Source organism: Lagenorhynchus albirostris, chromosome 2 (genome assembly GCF_949774975.1).
Source record: "Lagenorhynchus albirostris chromosome 2, mLagAlb1.1, whole genome shotgun sequence".
Classification (NCBI taxonomy): Eukaryota; Metazoa; Chordata; class Mammalia; order Artiodactyla; family Delphinidae; genus Lagenorhynchus; species Lagenorhynchus albirostris.
Window position 1 is genome coordinate 178,096,687 of NC_083096.1, and position 22,933 is coordinate 178,119,619.

General features: G+C 57.4%; 1 protein-coding gene across 3 annotated transcripts in view; it reads left to right on the forward strand.

The window, feature by feature from the left end:
• Positions 1–22,933, forward strand: part of CASZ1 (castor zinc finger 1) — a 128,557-nt gene that overhangs the window by 66,079 nt on the left and 39,545 nt on the right. The window contains exons 1-2 of one of the 3 annotated variants that reach the window (XM_060141464.1): positions 6,817–6,951; positions 7,390–7,428. The exons of 1 other annotated variant lie outside the window; for it this stretch is intronic. In XM_060141464.1, coding sequence (XP_059997447.1) covers positions 6,903–6,951; positions 7,390–7,428 — 88 coding nt within the window. In that variant the 5' untranslated portion in view covers positions 6,817–6,902. Of the gene's footprint in view, positions 1–6,816; positions 6,952–7,389; positions 7,429–22,933 lie in introns of those variants that run through there. One more of the 3 variants, XM_060141465.1, reaches the window with a different exon arrangement.

The following is a 22,933-nucleotide window of genomic DNA, read 5'->3' on the forward strand; positions in this document are numbered from 1 at the left end:
GTCTGCTGCACATGGAAAATATGAGTGCTCTGTGAGACGGGGAGAGTGAGCACAGAGTCGGCCTGCCACGGTGGGCAGCCTCCTCTCCAGGGACGCGGGCGGGGAGGCAGGAGGAGGGCCGTGCACTCTCCCATCCCTGCCAGGGAGCAGTCGCCCAGGAGCCTCGACCAAGTACTGGGGGCGGGCAGCTCAGCTGCTTGACAACCCGCTGGCCCGGCCCCAAGGCCCCAGGTAGACATTTGTAAGCCCCAGCAGTGTGAGTACATGGATACCAGCCCAGGCCCCAGGATGCCAGCCCATCCTCCGCGATCCATGTGAGTGACTGCTCGTGGATCCTTACTGAGCGTTACTCTGTGCCAGGCTATGAGCTCTGTCTGCCCTTATGACAGCTCGATGCAGTAAGTGCTGTTATCGTTCCCCCTTTTTATCCCCACTTTTTTATAACCACTTTATTGAGACATAATTCACATACCAAGTGTACAGTTCAGTGGTTTTCAGTATATTCCCAAGGTTGTGCCACCACCACCACTATCTAATTTGAGACTATCTCCATCACCCCAGAAGGAAAGCCCGGACTCATTAGCAGTCACTCTCCATTCTCCCCTACCCTCAGCCCTCGGCAATCACTAATTATTATTGACTTTGATGCTGAGAAAATGGAGGCTCAGAGAGGGTCAGTGACTTGATCGAGGTTGCACAGCTGGTGAGAGATAGAGCTAGGGTTTGAACCCAGGTAGTGGGACTGCAGTGCCCGTGCTCCGTGAGGGACTGCCCGATGTCCTGGCTGCCTACCCCCCACCACGTGCCCTACCAGATGTTTCTTACAGCACGGGCTCAGGCGTGTATGAGCACCATCCCGACACGTAGGCCCAGGTGGCAACACGCGTCTCTCTCCCCAGGTGTACTTGGGATTCCACATAGAAAAAGTCACACGCCTCAGAAGGACAGCCCACCTCCCCTCTTCCGCAGCCAAGCTCCTGGAAGGGAGGGCTGCCACACTCGCAGCAGCAGGGGAGCCCAAGTGGCCAATGAGACCTAGGTGTTTTGGAGATTTAAGATGAAAAATCCCCATTATCTCCTGTAGCTGATAATTGTAACTGAAATAAAATGCCAACATAACATTCCAGAAAAGGTCCCTGCCCAGGTTGGGGCCACAGGCTGGGCCGTGCCGCTGGGGGCAATGCAACGAGCTCGGTTCCCCGCATCACACTTGCTCTGTTTTTCCTTCTCTGTCTTTCCTTCTGTCTTTTTCTCACTCCCTCTGCTTCTGTCCTGTTTCTTCTCGCCTTTTTTCCCCCTGCCTGCCTCTTTCTTCTTCACATGTCCACTTTCCCACCCCAAAACTTTAACAAAACAAAACAAAACAACTATTTGTGACCACACTCTTGCACTTGCAAAATTTGGGAATTAATGTGAAACTGTTACTGCCTCTGATAAGAGATAAATACAAGGATGAGAGACAAAGGGAAAGGTAGAAAATGAGTCTGTTGGATTTGGTTTGGGGTTTTTTCCTCCTTCTTCTCTCTCCCTCCAAAGCGGAGGATCCGGCCGGGCCAGTTTGGATATTTATTAAGAAAAAGCCAAAGATAATTAACTTTTTTGTTTTTGTTTTGTTTGCGGGTGCCTCCCCTGCTGGCACTCCTGACTGCCTGGCAAATTAAACCTGCTCCCTGCTCCCTGGGTGCTGGGCTGCTGGCAGCTCAGCCCCGGCTGCCCTGAAACTGCCGGGCCCAGCGGCTGCCCACCCAGCCACCCACCTTGGGTTTCAGATCTAGGGTCCCTTTATGCTACCACCGGTGCCACCTCCCCAGGCTCTTCTGACTCCTAGAGCAGGCTTTAGAGTGGGGTAAGTGGCCTGCGGGTGCGGGGGAGGGGGGGTGAGAGAGGAGGGGCTACCGTTGGGGTTATGGCCAGCACTTCCCTAAAAGGAGATGGGGGCAAAAGAGTGAGCTCTCGCGCGGGGCAAGGGTATTCCTTCTGGCCAGTTCAGCCGGTCAGCTTCCCAGAAGAGGGTAAGAACAAGGAATGAGCTAGAAGTACAGGGAGAGGCCAAATTTGGGCCATGTCCATCCCCAGCTCTTCTCTCAGGAGGCTGGTACACAGCCAGGACCCATGGCTCCTGGGAATGCTCTGGAGAAGGCTCGGGGCCACGGAACCCTCCCATGATGTCTGGCCACCCTCAACATCGGGTTCCGTCCTACTCCCACCTCTGACCCAGCCCAGGCCATCGGGTGGTCAGAGAGCCAGCCACTGAGTAAGAAGCCGGCTGCCTCTGGTCTGCTGCTCTGAGGCCAAGCTGTGACCTGGGCCCGAGCCATGTCCACGGGCCAAGAAGGTAGCAGTTATAGAGCTCACTCTCCGTGGGGGACAAAGTTGAGGGCATCTTAGGAGCCAGGACAGCCAGTGAGGACGCGAGTCCTCTCTAGGGGCCGGCCCAGCTCCAGCTGCTTGGGGTTGGAGGTGTGCTTTGCCCCTCTGTTAAATTAATATGTCTCAGCCCCTCCCCTGACAGGGCCGTCTCCTCTGCCCCCCTGGCTTCGTCCTCAACCTGGCAAGGAGGCAGCGGTGTGCTGTCCCTCCAGGTGGGGAACCTGCTTTGGAGCTGGGCACAGAGAGTAGGGCATTTTCCGAGGATTTTGCTGGCCCCCCCTTTTTTTTCTCTGAAATATAAGGATGTGCAATTTTTTTGGTTTCAATTTAGCATTGGAGAATTTTATAATTTAGTAATTAAAATCTCTGATAGGCTTTAGAAATTGCGGCTAATTGAATTTAATGGGAAGATGATTTTCAATTTTATTTGATTACCGGGACCCCTGGCATCGGTATTTATGGGAAAAAAATGGGAAATGTGCTGTGTGGGCTAAGATGGCATAATTGAATTAGGGATAATCGGATTTCTCCGTCATGAATTTCACTATAATTTTCCTATAATTTTCCATTAGATATCTAGTTTACAAATATTCACAAAGAAATGAAGCTCTTTCGGAATGGAGATTGCTGGCTAACAGGATTACGGCGCTGAGCGTGCGGCCGTGCCAGCCCCTAGACCGCCATAATGCGATCCCTGTATCTGCCTTACGCTTAGCTCGAGCCTGGCCTCAGCCCCTCGCTCCGCCACCCACTTTGCTGTGCCTCGCTGCTCTTTGTTTCCTCTTCATCCCCGTTTACCCCCTGCCCTGATACCCACCCATCCGGGGCCCATGACCTCTCGTGCCCTACTGGCAGGCTATCCCATCCCCGCGCCATGGCATCTGGGCTCTGCCCTCCATGCCCACCATCCTTCCCATCCACAGTTTGCTCACTCAAGGCTCCCCCCGACCCCTCCCGCCGCCCGCCTGGGGAGTGCGCTCACACGCAGGCACACAGACTCCCCGCAGGTGCGAACATGCTTGCTCACATGTACCCGCAGCCGTCTGGCCAAGGCTCCTGTGTCCTGGCCTAGTCGCCTCAGAGGGAACCAGTTTATTGGGATCCTGGGGTGGGGTGCAGGAACAAAAGGAGCTTTGTTCAAGTTTATGTGAAAGTTACAAATTCAAAATGAGAGCAGATAAAGCATGAGATACCTGGTGTGTAAATAGGCTGGTGAGTGAGAAGGCCCCGGGCTCGGGAGGGAGAGAGACTGAGTGGGCAAACTGGGGATGCGAGGGCGCCGGGAGCCAGTGAGGGAAGGTTGTCCTGGGACAGCTGACAGGTTCCCCTGGACCCGTGTGAGGGGCCCGGTGGGTGGCATTGCTGGGCAGGGCTCCACGTTTCCCGTTGGAGGTGGGGTGTGAGAGGAGGAGCTGGTGGCTCTGGGCCCAGGGCCTCGAGACCAGGAGGAATTGTGGCACTGGGCTTTCCATTCCCCGGGCCCGAGGCACAGAAACCGTGGCCTGGCCTCAGGGTCGAAGAGGTGTTACCACATCAGGGCTCTCAAGGCAAAATGGGCCATAGACTCAGAGGTGGCAGGGTTCTGGGCCTTGGTATGAGTACGCACACGGAGAGAAAGAGAAATCGGGGGACCCCTCCATGACACGGCCTCAGCCTTCTCAAACCTCAAATCATAACATGCTACGATGGCCTCATTTTCTGTGCCTCTCAGGAAGGCCCCTCGCTCGTGGGCAGAGCCCCTGAAGCCTGCAGTGGCTGATTGTGGCCATCGTCTCGGCAGAGCTGAGGCTCTCCGGGCGGCTCACGCCTCCCTCTACCACTGGCTGCGCTTGGCGAGCCCCTCTCGCCCGCCCTGCCTGTTCCGCCTTCCGTCCGGCTCTCTCAGTTCTATCCCTTCAGCCAGTCCTCTCCAGCCTTTGTCCACCAGAGGCCCCCAAGTTATTGTGCAGCCAATCCTGTGGGTCCTGCGTGAGTGACTGGAAGGCATGCCCTCCCATGCCCTGACCACCATCAGCAGAAGCCCAGAAGGACATTCAGAGGGAGCCCCTAGGCCGTGTGGGTCACATATGCAGGGAGCTCCCCATACGTGCACATTTCAGATGCACCCAGAAATCACCCTTCTACCCCTAGGTCTTCAGGCTTCCTTCTACGTCCCAGTTGCTCAGATGGGGAAGCAGACACTTCAGGATTGGGATTTGGGTTTGACTGACTGCTGTTACAACCCAAAGCTGTAAGCCTTGCTTTGGGGATTCATGGGTGGGAGAACCCAGCGGCATGTGTGTACCCCAGAGCAGTCCTGGACACTGCAGTGCCCTCTCTGAGATCCCACCTGGGGAGAAGCTCATGTTCCTTGCTGCCTGGTTGCTCGGTGTCAGCAGTTTTTGTACCAGCCTCTGGGGAGCACAAGGCTTGGTTTGTTTAAGGAGCTCTGCTCCCTTGTTCAGGGTTTTAGGACTGGGGGACACTCAGAGCTCCTGGGCCTCTCCAGCTACTCGTCCTCCATAGGCATGGGGCAGGTCTGAAGGGTAGAGGGTTGTGTGACAACCAGGAATGGGGGTTGCCAAGAAGGCAACAGGGAGAGCAGTCGAATGGGGGAGGGATGTTAATCTCCCTGTGAGGCCATTTGGAACTAAAGTGCAATTTAAAAAGTAAATAAGTAAATAAAGGGAGAAGAAAAATAAGGGGAAAGTGGGAAAAAGAGTAGATTGTTAACTCCCTTACTTGCCCCAAGGCCTCCCTGGGCCCTTCCCTTTGCAAAAGAGAAATATTGCAAAAATAGTCCAGTGCCATTTTGCTTAATGCTGCCAGAAGACCAGAGAAAAGAAAACCTGGGTTCTGGTCTCCTCCCCTCATTGAAGGCAGTGTGGCCTCCCCTGAAACAGGAGAGGGGAGGAAGGCAGCAGGGTGCCTGCAGAAGGGACAGACGGAGAGCTGGGGACAGTGAGATCCAGGTACTTCAGAAGCAAAACTGCCCACCTTCCTACTCGCCTGCCTCTTTCCTTGCCTCCTACCCAGTGGTTAACTTAGATGACTAAAATTTAAGGAATCTCAACATATCTGGCTGCAGCAGGGACATCTGGGGACCGAAAGATACACCTAAGTGCTTTCTCTGAGGGGAAAGGAGGGCAAGGAGAGAAGTTGCCCTGGTCCAGCGATGAACTGGCAGACAGGAAATGCGGCGATGTCAGAGGTGGCAGGTGGCAGGACGCTGGCTCCTTGGTTGAGGGTGTCTGTGCCCTGTCTGCCACGGCCCCGCATGGGAGGTGGCAGAGGCAAGAGGGCCGGTTGGCAGCCCAAGTGACAGCGCGGATCCGTGGTGGCGGCCCTCGGAGGACAGGCGGCCAAGGCAGGGTGAGGGAGGAAGGAGGTGCCGTCCCCACTGCGGGGCAGCGGGAGGAGGAAGGCCTGGAGAGCAGTGATGTGGCGCGGAGCCGGGGTCCACCCGGAATCGGCGTGGGGGCGGGGGAGCCAGGGCTCATTTAAAGGCGAAGCCAAACCAAAGTGGCGCAGCCCTGGGGGTTCCCGCACTCGTGAAGCCTGCGGCGGGCACGGTGTGCGGAACAGCGCGAGGCCGATGCGAGTGTTCCCCGGGACACCCAGGCCCAAAGCCCCAGAGTCTTTCCTCTTCAGAGCTAAAAAACACCACCGCCAACAGCAACAGGAAGAGATTCAGGGATGGGGAGGAAACGAAACGCCTGGTACCAGCACCCAGAGCCCGGGGGGCGTACCAGGGCGCGCGGCTCGGTGGGCACGACCCCGCGGCGCTCACACCTGCGCCCGCCGGCGCGGAAAAGTTTGCTCGGCTGCGCGCGCCGCGAGCCCTCGGCCGGCCGGCGCCGGGGAGTGAGTCCGCGCGGCCGCCATCGAGTCGCGCTCGGCGGGGCCGGAGCGCCGAGGAGAGCGTGCGAGCGCGCGCCCGCCCGCGGCGTCCGGCCAGAGTTGGCGCGGGGGCGCGAGCGCGGGCCGCAGGGTCCTCTCGGACCGCCGCGTCCCCCTCCCGCCTCCCCTCCCTCCAGTACCCGGGCGCCGAATCCCCGCCTCCCTCCTCCGAAGTCTAAGGTTTGGGCAATCGCTGAGCCAATAAGGCTGGCCGCCCAGGCCGGTGCGCTGAGGCCGCGCGCACGAGCGTGAGGGAGCGGGCGCGGGGCGAGGGCGCGCGTGTGAGGAGCGCGCGCGCGCGCGAGGGGACGGACGGAGGCGCGCCTGTAGGAGCGGGCGCGGGGCGGGCGAGCGCGAGCCCATTCACTCCAGCCTCCCGCGGGCGGGCGCGCGCGCGGGCGGGCCGAGCTCTGCTCTTTCACCTGCCGGGGCGGTGCGGGCTGGGCCGGGAGGAGGCGGTACCGCGGCCGCCCTGCCAATCACCTCGGCGCCTGGCAGCGCCCCCGGCCGCTCCCGCCCGCCCGCCCGCCTGCCCGCTCCCTCCTGCCAAACTGTTACCCTGAGTGTTACCGTCAGGAGCAATGACATCAGGGCTTTAAAACAACTTGTTATTCGGGGAGTAATCAGTCGCAATTAGGCATTAATTAAGTATTATGAAAGTTGATTATTTAAGTGAATTCGGCTTTCGACTCTCCGACTATGGTGAGTACCGGAGTGGGGCGGGGAGGGCAGGGGGCGCCGCCGCGGGGCTCCGACCCTGGCGCGGGGGCGGGGGCGGCGGGAGCGGGGCCGGGCGCGGGCAGGGGCGCCCCTCGGCCTCGAGGGCCGGCCGGGTCCCCCGACCCGGGCCGCGTCTATAAATAGTTTCTCTTTTAGTTTAATAAACTCGAGAGCAGAGAGGAGCTGCTTTGAGTGTGCAGTGCCGGAGCGCCAGAGAGAGAGGGGCGGGAGGGAGAAACTTTCGCTCTCCCTCCGGGTCTCCCTTCTCATTTCTCCCCCAGGCCCGGGGACTTGACCGCCCCTCGATGGGGGAAGGGTGCGGAGAGCGGAGGGGGAAAGCTGGGGTGGGTAGCGGGGGGCACTGCGAGAGACTAAACAGATTTCTTTTCTTTCCTCTTCTTTTTTTGGCGTTCCTCGAAGAGTTTGGGACCAAAGAGAGGAGAATGGATCTTGGTACAGGTACCGGCCGGTGGGAACCAGGGGTGGCTCTTTCACTTTTCTTTCGGTTCTTTTACGGAAGTTATTATTTTTAGCCCAATGAGGTAGCAGCTGAGCGGGGCGCGGGGGGGTGCTGGTCTGGAGAGGGTCCGGTGCGGGCTGCGCTTCTTGCCTGGGTTTCTGGATCGTGAGGCTTCCGATGATATTATTGTTATTATTTGTTACTTGCTTAGGGACTGTGACTAATTTGATGCTTGTCATTGTGAAAGAACCTAGGGGAGAGGGAGCTGGGGGGCACACAGAGAGAGGATTTAGGGGGTTTTCGTGGGGTTTTTGTTTTTAGCTCTCCGTGTTTTTTGAACGGCTGCGTGTTTTTTCTGTTTCTTTTTTTTTTTTTCCTTCTCCAGCGAAGATCTCTGTGTATCTGGCTGTGGGGTGTGTGTTTTTATTTTTTTAATGGGGGATGGTTTAGTTTTTGAAAGCAGCGTCCTGTTGGGAAAGGCGGTTAGTCTGGTTTCGGGGCGACTCTCTCAAGGTAAAGGAATTTAATTTATGTGGGACGAGGCTGTGTCGGGTGATCAAGCTGCTTATTATGGCCAATGAGTATTTTTCACCTGAGAATCCGTGGGATGAGGCGGCTGTTATCAATTCAAAGTGAGGGGCCAGGACTCTCTCCCATCCCACTTAGCCCCTACCCTGGGAGAGGGTAGACCAGACAAACTACTGAATTTGGACGTATGGGTTTTGGGGGGCCTAGCATGGCGCCTAGGTTAGGGTTCCACATAGCATAGTGCTGGCCTGGAGCAGAGTTTATGCTGAGATTTTGGTGTGTTATTGGTTTTAATCTAATTGTATTCAACATTTCTCTTCTCTTCCTATCTGAGGTTCCAGTCTGAGCCCAGAGTGAGGTTTACTTTACGTTCTTCAGGCTTTCCCTTAGCCCTCTGTACTGAAATGGAATTTTGACCAGGCCCCTCATGCTAGGCTGACAAGAGCGCTGTCTTCTTGCTAAATGTCTTTAAAAGAAGTCAGTGATAAACAGGTTCATAATTCATTGAGATTGATCTCTGAACCCTTCTGTTTCATTTATAGAAGGTGGTATGGGTGACTGTTAGAGTGGTTGTTTATAATGGCCCAAGTTCATGGCATTGCCCCTTGGGATCCATGGGCTGACATTTGACCTCCTGAAGTCAAAAGGGAGTGGGCAGAGAGGGCAGGAGGCAGCACTAGGGGGCCCAGGTTGGGTGACAGGACATGGCAGCGGCTTTGGGAAGGAGAGAAGTGTGTTTGTTGGGGAAGGAATAGTAATACTATGTCCAGCCAGATGTGATCTTGGAGAATTCGATGTGGAGGTCCTGGGGACCTCTGTGCCCAGGAAAGGTGCAACAACCCCTGCTGGGCAAAGTGATTAAGGTATCTAAGGCCACTGCTGCCACCCTGCCCCTCCCTGCCCTTCACTCCCACAGAGAAGCAGCCCCCCCACCTCTAATCAGGTGTCTCATCGCCTCCCTCTCAGGCCCCACCCCCTTTCTTCAGAAATGCCCCCCCCCATCCCAGCTAAAAGCAGACTTTATAGATGGGCCAGTGGTGGTAATGCACCACCCCCTACCTGGGACAGGTGAGCCTCTGCTTGTGGGCAGGCACAGGGGACCTAGGCATTACTTGGCTGGAAGTCAGGCCCTCAGCTTCCTCCTTCTAACCCAGATGCCAACTGGAGCTGGAGTCCACCCTCCTGCCCTATTCCCACCTGCTGTCGGGGCACGACTCCAAAGCCCTTCTGTAGGGTATCCCCCACTGGAGAGAGGGCCTCCTGGGCCTGCAGGTGGCAGAACCTCTTGTAGCATCTCTCCCAGCACTTACTTCTCCCAGCCCTCTAGGGACAGGCTCTGGAAACTTTTCCTAGAAGTTAGAAGGGCCCCTGTGGTCAGCTCTGGTCCCTCCCGTAGCTGGAGCAGGGCCCTCCCAGCAGGACCCAGGCCTGGACTCTGGCCGCTCAGTGAGAGGAGGTCCAGGGTGTCAAAGTTCTGACTGTTTCCTGGAGAAGTCATCTGGTGATACCATCTCAGCTTTTTCTTTGAACTTGAAAGTTTCCCTTAATCTCAGAACTTCAGAAGAAAAGCACTTTTTCCCCTCTTCACAAAAAAAGGGAAGCAGGTGGGAGCTCTGAGATCCCCCTCTGCGCCTGTCTCTGGGCTCACTGCGTGCTCATCTTTCCTCAACCTCTGGGATGTACTTCTGCACACAGCCAGGGCCAGGGGCCTCGTTTCTGGCCTGGACTCATTGCTGATGTGATGAGGGGCTCTCTTCTTTTGGGGGACCACAGGCAGCTTCTGCCGAGGGCCTCTCTAGCACAGCACAAGGCTGGAGACACAGGGCCCAAAGGGTTGCTGGTACCAGGGGACCCAGTAAGCGTTGGGTCGTGGGTTAACATCACTCCGGGTCTAGGTTCTGAAGCATTACAGCCATAAGCAGTTCAGTGGTGGGAGAACCAGGGCTTCTCAGGAGGGGACAGCAGAACCACAAGACCCTCAGGGGCCATGTGGACCCCTTTTCTTCCACCATAGTTCGGCCAAGGGCTGGATCAGTCTGGAGGTCTTGAGCAATAAAAAATGCCGATGTCGTCCTCGTTCACCAGGCCCCGAGATGACAGCAAATTTACATTTTTTAATTAAACTAGCAGCCAGTTTTTATGAGAGGGGGTTGGGTTATGCAAATCAAATGGTTGTGTACGGAAGATTAGGAGAGTTTGGGAATAAATTCCACAAATGCTAATAATAAAAAAAAAGGAAAGAGAAAGAAAGGGAGGGAGGGAGGAGAGAGAGGAAGAGAGGAGGACATAGTTCCATTAGGCCCTTTTAGAGTGATTTCCCTGGGGGAGGGAGTCAGGAGGGGGAGGGGAGGAGGCAGGAAGCTTTCAGACACAGGTAAGTCCAGGCTGCAGTTGGGAAGCTCCCCAGGATTAGGCCCCGCTAGGCTGATTCCTAGGCCCTGAAAAAAACTGGAGGCCAGGGTGAAAAATGGCTTTGAAACAGCCGTAGAGCTTTGAAAAGGAACTTGCCCCTGATTCTTGAGGATCTGGTCGTAATTGCCCCCACTCTCCCTAGGGAGGTCTTGAGGAGAGGGGGAGGGGCCGTCCAGGGCTAGAGCTGTCCATCAGAGGATCCAGGGTAGGCTCTGCCAGGTAAAGGGCCAAACAGGCAAGAGAGCAAGTTCAAAGGGCTGACCAGGGACCACGGGGGGAGCCATGAGGGGCACCACTGCCCACTTGGCGCTGTGGCTGTAGCTGTGTTGTCAGGGGGAGTCAGGGGGAGGGATCAGTGCTGCTTACTGAGCCAGGCCTGCTTCTTTTTCCCTGGGATAAGCTCTGCTGGGACTCCAGGCCTGGACCCCCTTACACTGCATACAGACCAACCCCACCCCCCCGCACCCCACATTGTATCCTGGCCCCAGCCTCGGCTGTGGACGAGGCCAGGAATGATGGGGTCAAGGGAGCTGAGACATGCTGGCTTAGTAGCCTGGTTCTTGGAGTGGGATGTCCACATGCTGGCCACGTGCTTCGCGGACACCACAGTCTCGAGGAGGGGAGAAGAAAGGCCGCAGGCTTCTTCCAGGCAGTAGCTGACCCCAGAGAGCAAAGAATTTGCCTTCCCCAGCCCAAAGTTGCTGCTCTGAGTGTCGGCCCACCTCCAGACCCTCAGGACTGCTGTGAGCCACCGGTTCAAGGCCAGGGCCTTGCCAGGAGTGGAGGCTTCTGGGAACCTTGCTGGCTCTGGTCACACTGGGGCCTGGGAAGGTTCTTGTGCTGTTTCTGGAGGAAGAGAGTCCATGCTGAGTTTGGGCCAGAGCAGGTTGTCCTCAGTTTTTCTTCCTCGAGCCTTTACTTGGCCAGGTACACCCACTCAACCAGTCTAAGCTGGGGCCAGTCCCTACGGTCAGGTTGGGCGCTGGTTTTGCCAGTCTGCTGCAGGGGGTAGGTGCTTCGGTGCCGTCTTGGCAGGAAGGAGGAGTCGGAGCCAAGGACAGGATGGGCTGTCTCCGAACTCGCGAGCTTCCTGGTACCGTTCAGAGGCCGGCTGTGACGTTTGGGGGGCATGAGCGTTGGCTGACCTTTAAGGTCTCTGGTTGTCCGGCTCCCAACCTGATTTTACCGAGAGGGTTCAGTGGGGCATCTTGGGGGACGGGTTGAGTGGACGAGGTGAGAAGCACACGTTTGGACCTTCTCTTTGGAACAAAGCATTCGAGACAGGCAGCTCTGGTTTGCGAAGTGGCCCCTTGACCCAGCCCTGGCACTGGTTATAAGATACAGGAGCAAAACTCTGGATATAAGGCCTGCAGTAGCCATTCTCCAACAGGAGGCAGAGGCAGTGAGGGCAGGTCTGAAAGATCCCTAGAGGGACCCAGGGATAGACCTCTCCTGTCTAAGAAGGGCACTGGGTCCAGTTAGTCAGACCTCTCCGAGGGCTTCGCCGTCACTGCTGGTGTTCCCCCATCCCCCAGAGCCAGGGCATCGGGCTGAGTTGCAGCTTGGGTTTTTATGATGGCAAAATAAAATAAATGGAGACACCTTTGGAGGGCTGAGTCACGGCAGCAGCATCTCCTCATTAAAGCTGCTGCCCCGGGCTCAAGTCCCTGGGCAGAGGATTGGGTGGGACCCAGGAGGCTGTGGGCCCAGGCTTCTCCTCTTCCTGGGCCCTGCCGGGTTAGTGATGCACCTGCCCCCTCCGCCAGCCTCCTCTGCCTGGCCCACCGTTCTTAGAAGAGTCAGGCCATTTCTTTACCCCTGTTCCCCACCCTTGCTCTCCCACCCCAGGCCCCAAGGCTTGTCCTTTGCACTGCCCTCCCTGAGCTGTTGCTTTTTTTTTTTTTTTTTTGCGGTACGCGGGCCTCTCACTGTTGTGGCCTCTCCCGTTGCGGAGCACAGGCTCCAGACGCGCAGGCTCAGCGGCCGTGGCTCACGGGCCCAGTCGCTTCATGGCATGTGGGATCCTCCCAGACCGGGGCACAAACCCGCGTCCCCTGCATCGGCAGGCGGACTCTCAACCACTGCGCCACCAGGGAAGCCCCGCTGAGCTGGTTTTTAAACGCTGACCGCCCGGGCTGCTACCCCATCTCCTCTTGCCCCTCCTTTTCCTTCTCCTCCTCCTCCTCTTCAGGGGGGAAGGAAGTTGCTCTGTAGTAATGACAGCCTGTGGGTCCCCAAGGCAAGCAGCAGCTGTTCTGGGGTAGCTGGGCCAGAGTACAGCAGGAAGAGCAAGGAGCCAGGGAACAGGAGGAGGGCTGGTAGTCCCAGCGAGCGGAGGAGAGGAGGCTGCTTCTCTGGGATTGATTGGAAAAAGTGGCAACTTGGTGGTCCAGCGTTCACCCCTCTGGCTGCCTGACCACAGCATAGCATCCTCATACCCCAGACTCATCAGGACATATCGTGCCCTGAAGGGGAGGAAATCCCATGCAAGTAGTGAGGTCTGCAATTCAGTAAGCACTGGGGAGCACCCGCTGTAGGAGCTGCAGAAATGAAGGCCGCCTGGTCCTTCCCAGGTTTCTGGGGTCTGTCTGGTGGAGGGAGACAGGTGCGTTTATCTGTCGCACCAGGTGGGCGTGCTGGGGCCGAGAGCCCAGGGAGCTTTGTGAAGGAGTGGCCTTTGAACTTGACAAAGGATGGGAGGTATTGGGACAGATAGAGATAGACAAACGATGTTTCCTGTATCACCCACACCTTCTAGACTTCCACCAGCCTCTTCTCTCTGCTGCCTTGTACTCCTCTCCCTCCTCCACCACCCCAAAGCCCACCGCCCCCGGCTGCTTCCCATTGTGCAACCACAGTTTTCTGCCTCTTCTGGCCCAGGCCGCCCAGCTCCCTAAAGCCAGACCCTCCTGCCTACCTTCTTGCCCCTCCCCCTTTGCCACCTCACACCCAGTTGGCCCTGGAAAGAGACAAGAGATCAGAGGTTGGTTGGGGGCCTGCTGCTCTGAGCACCTGGTTATACCCATGACATTGGTGTGTCAGGGCGGCACTCAGGCTTCTGTACCCTGACCCAAGAGACCAAGGCCGGGAACCCTGCTTTCTTCAGCTACCGCTTTTTGTAATGGTGACCATATTAGAGTTAGCTCTGCGTTCACGTCTCCTCCGAGTGTGCGGTACAGGGCTGGTCTCGCGCCTTCCCACTGTGAGTGCTGGTGGAATTGATTGATTCATGGGCCTCTTCGCCAACCCCTCTGCAGCTTCTTAGTGGGGGCAGCAGGAGGCAGGCAGGAAACATTTGGTGATTCCCTTGGGACCTGGGCTTTTGCTCCTCGAGAGCTTTCTACGCCTGGTTTATAGGAAGGAGTGGGGCTGGGGTGAGGGATGACACGAAGGGGGAAAGTGGGCATAAGGATGAAGGTAGGCATGAGTGGTTGGTGGGGGCCCCATTAGCTGCTAACCATGACCGGGTTTGGGGGCGGGGGGGTCTTGCCGTGAGGTCACACATGCACACGCAGTCTGCTGCCCTGGAGGGGACAGGGGCAGTAGCCAGTGGGTGGTCCAGGATGTCGCTGTATCTCCTCCCGTGCCCGTCTCCCCGCAGCAGACCTCGCTATGGCATGCTCCTCCTTTCTAGGTCCTGCTCACACTCCCAGGACCCCTCCAGCCGGGTACCCGCAGTGCAGGGAGTAAGGCCAGAAGGAAGGGTAGCTCGTGCTAAGGCCTACCCCACGCTGCCAGGGCTTTGGGTCTCTGCCCCCTGTCGTGGTGTTTGGGCTGCTCCTGAGCGGGCTGTGGGGTCTGTTCTTAGAGCTTCCCACGGGCTGCCTCCTGGGGGCTCTTCTGGACTCGCAGTCCTGGCCAGTGCCAAGGGGCCAAGGCAGAAGTGACGAGGGCCCCCTTGCAGCCTTCTGACCGGAGGCTTGCTGAGCGCAGGTTGGTCCAGGATGTGGCTTCGGAGCCACACAGACACGTTGTGTGGCTCCAAAGACCAGGGATTCCCAGAGGAAAGCTTCCCGAGTTGGACCTTGACGTACGTTGGCCTTTTAGTATAGGGCTTTCTCCATGAACTAAGGGGCCCCTGGAGACGGGGCGGTGGGGGGAATATGCTGCGTGAGAGCAGGAGATGCATCGGGTGGGGGACTCCAGCCCAGTGAGAGAGCAGGAGGCATCCAGGAAGCCAGCAGGGAGCGAATTCTAGAACTTTGTGTCATCAGGAAGTGCATCTTCTCCTTGGCATCGCTCTTCCCTCCCTCGAGGCCCGTGCCTCCCTCCTTGCCACCCCTCAGCCAAAGAGCTCGAGGCCCAAGGCCAGCCGGGAGGGCTGCCTGGGAGATAGGGGAGCCTGGGGAGGGGTAGACCAGGTGTCCCACTGCCCGGCAGGGGGCGCCCCACTGCATCTGCCCCGGTTCCAGGGATGGGGCCGTTGGTCCAGGGTCTGGTCCAAGCCTTCTGGCCAAGGGTGAGGGGAGGAGGAGCCTGCCCTCCCCACCCCCAGAGGTTCCTTGGCTGAGTTTGTTTTGCCAGGGTGACCTGTTTAATCATCTCATTTTCTGGTGCCCGTTTATTCCTTGTTTCCACGGTTACGGCCCCATTAAGGGGAGAAGCAATAAGGCAGTGAGTCAAACAGGTAATAAAAACATTAAAGCCCATGTGCACAGAGGAAGGGCGGGCGGGTGGGAAGGGGGCTCAGCGAGGTGAGACGGCCCAGAGAGAAGCAGAGGTAAGAGGCCGCCCGGCCTCGTCCTCCAGAGGCCACTGAGAGAGCTCCTGGCAGGAGGAAACAGAGGGCCGCTCCCCACGCCCCTGCCTCTGGGCTGCGCCCTTTGGGGGCCAAGACCCAGTACAAGCTTAGAGCCATCCCCAGCCCTTGGTCCCCTGGCAACAGGCTGTATGTTGGGAAGTAAAACAGGAAGGAGAAAAGTGAGAGCGACAAAAGCCTCCGCCAGGACTCTGGCCGGCTGGTTGTGTGACCTGTTCGCAGCCTCACACTGTGTGGGTGGGGGATGATTTCTGACACTGTTTCCAGCTCTAGAACTTTTTTCTGCCAACTTTATCAGAAAGCATATTTGTGGTGAGTGCTGCTAACAGGGCCAGTCTGGTGAGTAAATATTCCTGGTGTGGACAGCCCTGTGACCTTGAGAGGGAAGAGCTTGGCAGGGGGGCCAAGGGCATGTAGGGCGAAGAGGCCAAGTGGTCCCAGTGCTGGGTTGGGGGCCTTCCAAGGACGGGTACGGGGGCCACCGGGGTTAGGTTTGTCCCCAGCAGCACGGGGAGCGACACTTAGCTCAGGCTGAGCAGGGTGACTCTCCCATCGGGGCTGGGCCTGGAGCCCTTGGTGTTGCTCCCGGGGAGGACTGGCTGGCAGGTTCTCCTGTGGCTCCGTGAAGAGGCTGCCCTCTCTCCCTCCCTCTTGGAAGTGGAAGCTGAAAGGAAAGTCAGCCTCTGGCCCGGCCCCTCTGAGCCCAGGGCCACGTGCCTTGGGAGCCTCCTGAGCGTCCCTGCCCTTGAGGTTGACAAGTGAGCAGACTGGGTCAGTGAGGCTGACCGGAGGGGAGAGGGAGAGGCTGGCCAGGAGAAGTGGGGTCAGGTAGGAGCAGCAGGGCATGTAGGTACCTGAGCCACCTCCCCCGCCTGGTGGCTGAGAGGGTGGCTCGGGGCCACCCTGTGGCCGGCGAGGACCGTCTTTCTTCTTCTCTCGGGTGTGTTGATCCTTTGCAAACTTGCAGAGGTCTGTGTATCCAGTTATTAATTTCAAAGTTGATTTCTGACTGGACAGGGAGAGGAGAAGGTCTGGGGAATGGGGGAAACCCTCTGGCTGGGAAGTGAGTCTTGGGAACAGGCCTAAATGCGTTAATATTCCGATCAAACAATTAAAAATAGAAAATGCTCCCACGGCACCAGCTGCCGAGGCTTTTCAGCGACTGTCACCAGTAGGTTCACGGGGCAGGTGGTGCCAGAGAGGAGCGTTTTCACAAACAGCAAATATCAGAGATGACGGTGTGCCCCCCACTTCCCTCCCAGGACCCAGGACAGTTGTTTAGGGGCTCCCAGTTCTCCTTGAACTCCCCTCCGGGGCCGGGAGCCAGGGGTCTGTGCAGCTTCAGGGCTGCCCTTCTCCTCTCCAGGGCCCGGCCGCAGCGGTGAAGTCATCACCAGATGCCTGGGTAATTGCTTTAAGAATCTAACTTAAAATAAGATGAAAACTTATATTCCTGGGTAAGGAGTAATTTCCCATCGAATAGTAAATTAATGAGAGGATTATACCAGCGGGCCTGGCCGGGAGGCCGTGCTCATCTGATAAATCCAAGTGGCTTGGACAGAACAGTTCTGGCCCAGGGGGCTCCCCTGGACCTCAGGCCAGGCCCTGCTTCCTGGCTCCTCTGGGGCTCTGGCCTGCTGAGTTGAGAGGACATGTTCCATGTATGCTCAGGGTCCCCTTCAATGACGGGGACCAGCTTTTCAAATCCCCAAAGTGGGAGGGGCTCCAGTCTGACCTCCCACCCCATGTGGGCAGTGCACCCAGGAGGTGGAGCGCTTCTCTTGACACCCAAGAAGGAGGGGCTTCGGGAGCAGTTTCCAGCTGTCACTCCATGTGGTCAGCAACGTAGTGACTGCCCGCCCTGGTTTGCCCAGGACTGGAAAGACCCATGGCCCGTGAACCCCCTCAAGCCTGGAGGCAGAAGGATGGGCTTATTGATGCAGCCCCTCCCTCAGGGTCCTGGCGAGCCCGAGCACCTGAACTAGAATAGTCTCAGCCCAGGATGGGTTACTTAACAACTGGCACCACCGAAAACCGCCTGGCTCCGGCTCCGTGGGCTGCGTTCAGCCAGGTGCATGTGGACTCGAGCGGGTGTGCACACACACCTCCCCAGGCACGACAGGCCACTGCCTGAAAACCTCTGCTGGGCGTAGGAGAGGCCTTGCAGCTGAGGCCCCACTCCTCCCCACCCTGTTAACACTGAGCCCCCTCCCCCCGTAGTGGAAGGGGTGCAACATGCAGAATCATGATGGCAGAAACCCCGTGAGTTCACCCAGTGCCCTCCTTCCAAGAGACTCCAGGCACACCACACCTATTATCCATTTCTTCTCATCAATTCCCTCGGAGAAAGACACAGGGAGTTGTCCCGTTTCACCAGTGGGGAAACAGGAGGCCCAGAGACACTTAGGGATTTGTTCCCAAATGCAGGGAGACAGACCCAGAGTAGGGCTTCCCCAAGGACCGTTCCAGTGGCAGCGTGGAGTGGAGGCCACTTTCAGCCCTGGTTATTGACTGTGCTGCCTGGCCCACATCCCCATCTCTGGGCTCCACCTATATCCCAGCTGTAACACGTGGACGCATCCCCGGGCCTTCCCTGCGAGGTAAAAGGCAATTGTTGATGCAAATGCATTTTGAACTTTTTGGAGGGCGCCTCCTCTAAAAGCGTTCATTATTGCCTACCTCCTGAGAAAGGGGTGCTCCCGTCTGTTTGCAGGGAAGTAGCAAAGGGGAGTTGAAAAACATTCTGACTTGTTTCTGTAGAAATGGGAATGAATGGACTGGACACAGCGTTCTTCAGGAAGAAAGTCTGAATGGACGGGCATTCTCCTGGGATGCATGTTTGTCAGATATGTTTCTGTGTAAACATGGATTTTGTTGGAAGGAAAGATCGGGAGACCCTTGCAGCTCAGCTCACCACTGGCCCTCACTGCTTCTAGAAGTAACGGGGCTACCTGGGGAACTGTACAGGATCAACTTGCTGCTCTGCAGACAGCTAGCTGTCCCTGCATGGGGTTTGCGTCTGGGGGCTGTGTTGAGTTTGTGTAGGTGTCATCTGAGAGAGGACCAGCCCTTTGCCTGGTGTTAACCATACCGTGCTTTCAGGGGTGGGGAACAGCCAGGTGTTCTTGGGAAGACACGTGCTGCTTGAGTGGCCTATTCCACCCTCCCACCCCAGAGGGAGGAATTATGGGGCAGTAGGACTGAGAATTCCTAGTCTAAACAACCTAGCAAAGCGTGCTCCGAGAGAGAGCCAAGCCAGAACCACAGATGGTGTGATCCAGGGTTGTAACGGGAAGGACGGTGGCTTTGAATGTTAGATGTTATGTGACAGTTGCTGTCCAAGCAGACAGATCGGTGAATTCCAGGCTGCAGGGATTCTGAGCGGGCCCTCCTTTATTTATCTTCTCTTCCACCCGAGGTGGGGGGACAGGAGTGGATTAGACAGAAAGGACAGGCAGCCCTAGAAAGGCAGGTGGAAGGAGCACGAGAAAGGTAGTCAGCCTGGGAGCACCCTGGCTCTGGCCACTTGAAACATACCATCCCGGGCCAGAGGTCCTAGCCCCTTGCTAGGACCATATGGGTCCCTTTCCTTGGCCTGCCTGATAGGAAGGGTCACTTTGGGGCTCCTGGGAGACCTTCAGATGGATGGCAAATGGAGCTCCTCCCTTGAGACCCGGAGGCGGGACCAAGAAGGAGATGGGGATGTTTTCTGTTTCCGGGTCCCTTGGGGGCCCAGGGGCAGATTGAGACCAGGCTCCTTGCAGGGAAGGTGTTAACAAACAGCAGGTGATTAAACATGACAAGCGGTGACATTTCTGTGCAGGGTTCTCAGTCCCGGCAATGCCAAGAATGAAGCTATAAACCCTGACATTTTGTGTTATGCACTGAGAGGTTTTTAATAGACCTCTCTCCCTCTTACCCAGTCAACTTCTCTTCCCCTCCCTCGCCTCCCCTCACTGTACCTGCTGCTCCCACAGAAACCTCCTGCCTCCCCATCCAGCCTGGCCTCCTGGAGCCTTCCTGGGCCCTCTGGTTGTGGGTGTCTCTGCAGGTCTCTGGCCTCTCCCTCCACTCGTCCTCAGGGCCCTTTCCCTGACTGCTGGGCTGGGCATTCACTGCCCTCCAAGTCTCTCCGTTTTCTTTGATCTTTCCTGTTGCCCCGTGCCCCCTCCCCCATCCTTCACTCCCTCACCTCCTTTTTTTGGGTCCTGATCTCACAGCCTCACCCTCTGCTGCGGCTGTCCCAGTTGTCTGCAATGGCAGGTGGCTGTTCCCGTGCCCTCTGTGTGTTAACATTTTCAGACGGACTTGATAGTGGGGGGAAGGGAGATCGTGGGGCTTGGGATGGGATTTTTTCCCCCATCTTTTTTTCAATTTCCTTTTCTCCTTTTTTGGGACAGAGACAGGAGTAGCGGGAGAGAATTGCACTGTACTACAAACAGTTGCTGGATTTATTCAGCAAGGGCCTGGCCGGCAACAGTTGTTCCTCTCCCAGAGAAATGTGGGAACAACTGGGGCCTCTTTTGTTCTCCAGGCAGAGCCCTGCGAAGGGCATTTGGAGGTGAGCCTGAGGCTCAAGAGGGCCAAAGACCCAAGAGAAGGGGTTTCCGACTCAGTCCCACCCAGTCCTACCCTCGCAGATAGGAAAGGTCCTGGAGCTCCACAGGGCTTGGTAGAGAAGTCAGGCCACACCCCCAATCCCAGCTCTACCCCTTATGAACTTGAGAAGCACTTAGTTTTCTGTATCCGTTCGGTAAATATTTATTGGGTCAGGCGCTGTGCTAAAACAGTGGTCCCCTCCCACAGATCTTGCCGTTTAGCTAAATAGAGGGGTCATTAACCAAGTTATATTACAGAAGTGCTATCTAAGGGAGCAGGGTGTGATGAGAGGGCAGAGGAAGGGGGCTCTGCAGTTTGCAGGGCTTCCCAGAAGAAGTAAAATTTCAACCGGGACCCCTGAGGGATGCATAGGAGGAGGGGTAGCCAGGCCCAAGTCGAAGGAGTGTTTCCTGAGTTGAAGGAGTGAGTGGGGCGAGAGGCAGGTGCTCCCGTGCCACAGGTGCTGGCTGGCAGGCCGGAGATGGGGGGGAACCTCACCACCCCACTGTGGCTGTGCCCCTTCGAGCTCCGGGCAACTGACCCGGAACTTGCTCTGCCAGCCACCCTTCTACCAACTGGGCTGTCTGTGCCAGGCATGGTGCATCAGGGGCAGAGCCAGAAGTCAGCTCAGCTCTGCCCCAGGGCGGGGGAGAGTGACCAGGAAGTGTGTAAGTGCCCCCGAGGTCTGGGGCTGCTCCTGCCTTTCCTGGGCTCCCTAGCCTACTCTGCTGAGGACTCACGGAAGAGAGGGCAGGAGAGAGGATGCAGCCCTGCGTGGAGGGAAGAGTGGCTGGAGGCACAGGAGCCCAGCGGAGCCGCCCCCCTTTCCTTCTGCACCTGCTGGCCTCCCAGGCAGAGCCTGGGCCTGGACACCAGGAAGCCTTCCTGGAACTCACAGTTGGCCTCCCCTCTGTGCCCTCAGTGGCGTGGGGAATGCTTTGGAGCTGGTGTGTCTTCCCCATCAGAATCTGAGCTCCCTGATACCTGAAACCGTTCTCTCTGGATCCCTAGGGCCAGCGGGGACAGTGCCCATAAGGTACTTGGGATGTATTTGAGAAACTCAACTGACCCAGGAAGAGGAGGACTTGGGTTAAATAACCCTTAGCGCAAGATCCGTGAGGAGCCTGCAGACTGACCGTGGGTCCCTGGTGTCCAGGAAGACTGGCTCCAGGTTCAGGTCCAGGTTCAGCTACCTCACCCAAGCCCAGAATCCTTCAGCCATAGCGATGGGGCAGCCCTAAAGCCTGCTCCCTGGAAGGGCCTCACTGAGAGCTTCCAGAGTCAGACCCAGGACACCCCACCTCCATGCGGGTCCCCTGAGAGGGAGGACCAGGTTGGCTTCCTGTCCCCATAGAGGGTCTAGGGCAGGTTTCAGCCATAAATCCCCTTCCTCACCCCATCCCAGTCCTGCCTTCCTGCCAGACTTGGCCTGAGTCCCACATGCTACCCCTTGTCATCCAATTCCCAGCGTCCAGCCAGGATCCCGTGAAGGGCCCAGAGGCCCAGCCTCTCTTGGCCCTCAGCATCTCAGAGGGAGGGGGCGTGCCGAAAGGGGAGGCGAGGGGAGTCCCAGAGCCCGGACTTGGCCCTCTGCCCCTGTAGATCCGGAGCCAGGTTTTACTGTAATCCTTACATCCTGTTGCAGATCCTTAATCAGCTGGAGCCCAGGTTGGGCTGGACCCTGTGGTGACACTCAGGGCTGTAGCCTGGAAAACCTGAAGTGGAGCTTCCGGAGTTGAGGTTGAGGGCTGTGAGGAGGAGGCGGAGGGAGAGAAGGGAGCTGGTGCAGGCACAGGATGTGGACAGAGCCCAGGCCTGCCACCCACCCGACCCAGGCTGGGGGTGGAGGAGCAGAGCAGCTGTTGCAGGCTGGGAACCGGGGATACGGGAGGATGAGCAGGGGCCCACATGGGGCCCCCTGGAGAACACGGGAGTCTGTGGGGGCCGCCATGTTGCCTGTTAGCACCATGGAGACAGCTGGCCCTGGAGTCGCTCTGATAGTGAGCAGGGCCTTAGCCAGGAAACAGCAGAGAGGTGACCCTGGATGATGTTGGTTCCAGGGGTCTTTACCTACTGGGCCTAAGTCCAAGGCTAGAAGTGGTCCTGCTCTGCTGGGAGCTCTGCCTCGTGAGGAGGGATGAGGCAGAGAGCCCAGGAGAACTGTGCCCTGGGTTGGGAGCAGCAGAGGCCCCTTCGCAGGGTAGCAGGATCCCAGGATCGTCCCTCCTTTTGCCAGGGGCAGCCCAACCCTGGCAGTCCAGCCCAGCTCTGCAGTCCCTGCATGAATCAGGGGAAGAGTTGGGGGCAGCGGGGGAGTGTACCCCTTCTAGACCTCACCTCTTTCAGCCCCAGGAGCAAGGATGGAGGAGAATGAGGGGAAATGCACAGGCCAGAGATAGCCGTGGAGCGGAAGCCAGGAGTGGGCTGGCTGGCAGCGGGCGGGCACATGGGCGTCTGTCCTGCCAGGGGCCCAGGCTGGCTATGCAGACAGCCTCTTTTCTATATGGAAATGAAGAATTTAGGCTAATGGAGCTCAACCATCTCTAATTTTGCGATGGCAGGAGGATTTTGATTGAAAGTAATTAAGCAAGCTAGCTGTAAAATTAATTAAAGCAAAAGGGGGGGATTTTTTATTGGATTGGATAGCGATATAGCGTCTGTCAGGCGGGGGACGGATGGGGGTGACCTGAATCCTCTGCCCTCCCCCCTCCCACTCGGGACGTTTATGTCACTTTAATCTCCTTACAGCGGCTGCTGTGCATTTGTTTGAAATAATCAAGGAAATATGGTCAGAAATTGTCAGCTTTCAGATCTAATTTACCTGACGGCCCCTGCGCGAGCCGGCATGGCCCAGGGAGTGAGCGTGCGTGAGCGGGTGGGAGAGCCCGCGTGGGCACAGAGGACACGGGGCCCTCCGGCCCCCTTCCCCCGGGCTCAGGCCCCCTCTGAGGGTGAGGGAAGGTGCTTCCTGGCCTGTGGGAAGCCCCGCCCTGGAATGGGCCCCGTCCCCCACCCACCTGCTGCCTCCCCCCTTGAGCCGTAGCCAGCTTTGGGTTTAGGGACTATAGGATCAGGGAGGTGACAGTAATTCCTTACTCCAGATGGCTGACAACTGCTAAACCCCTCCACCAGGGCCACAGTTTTAAAAATACTCCTAAATTAGGCCCCTCATGTCATCGTCATTGGCCTCAGCAAGGGGATTGTGG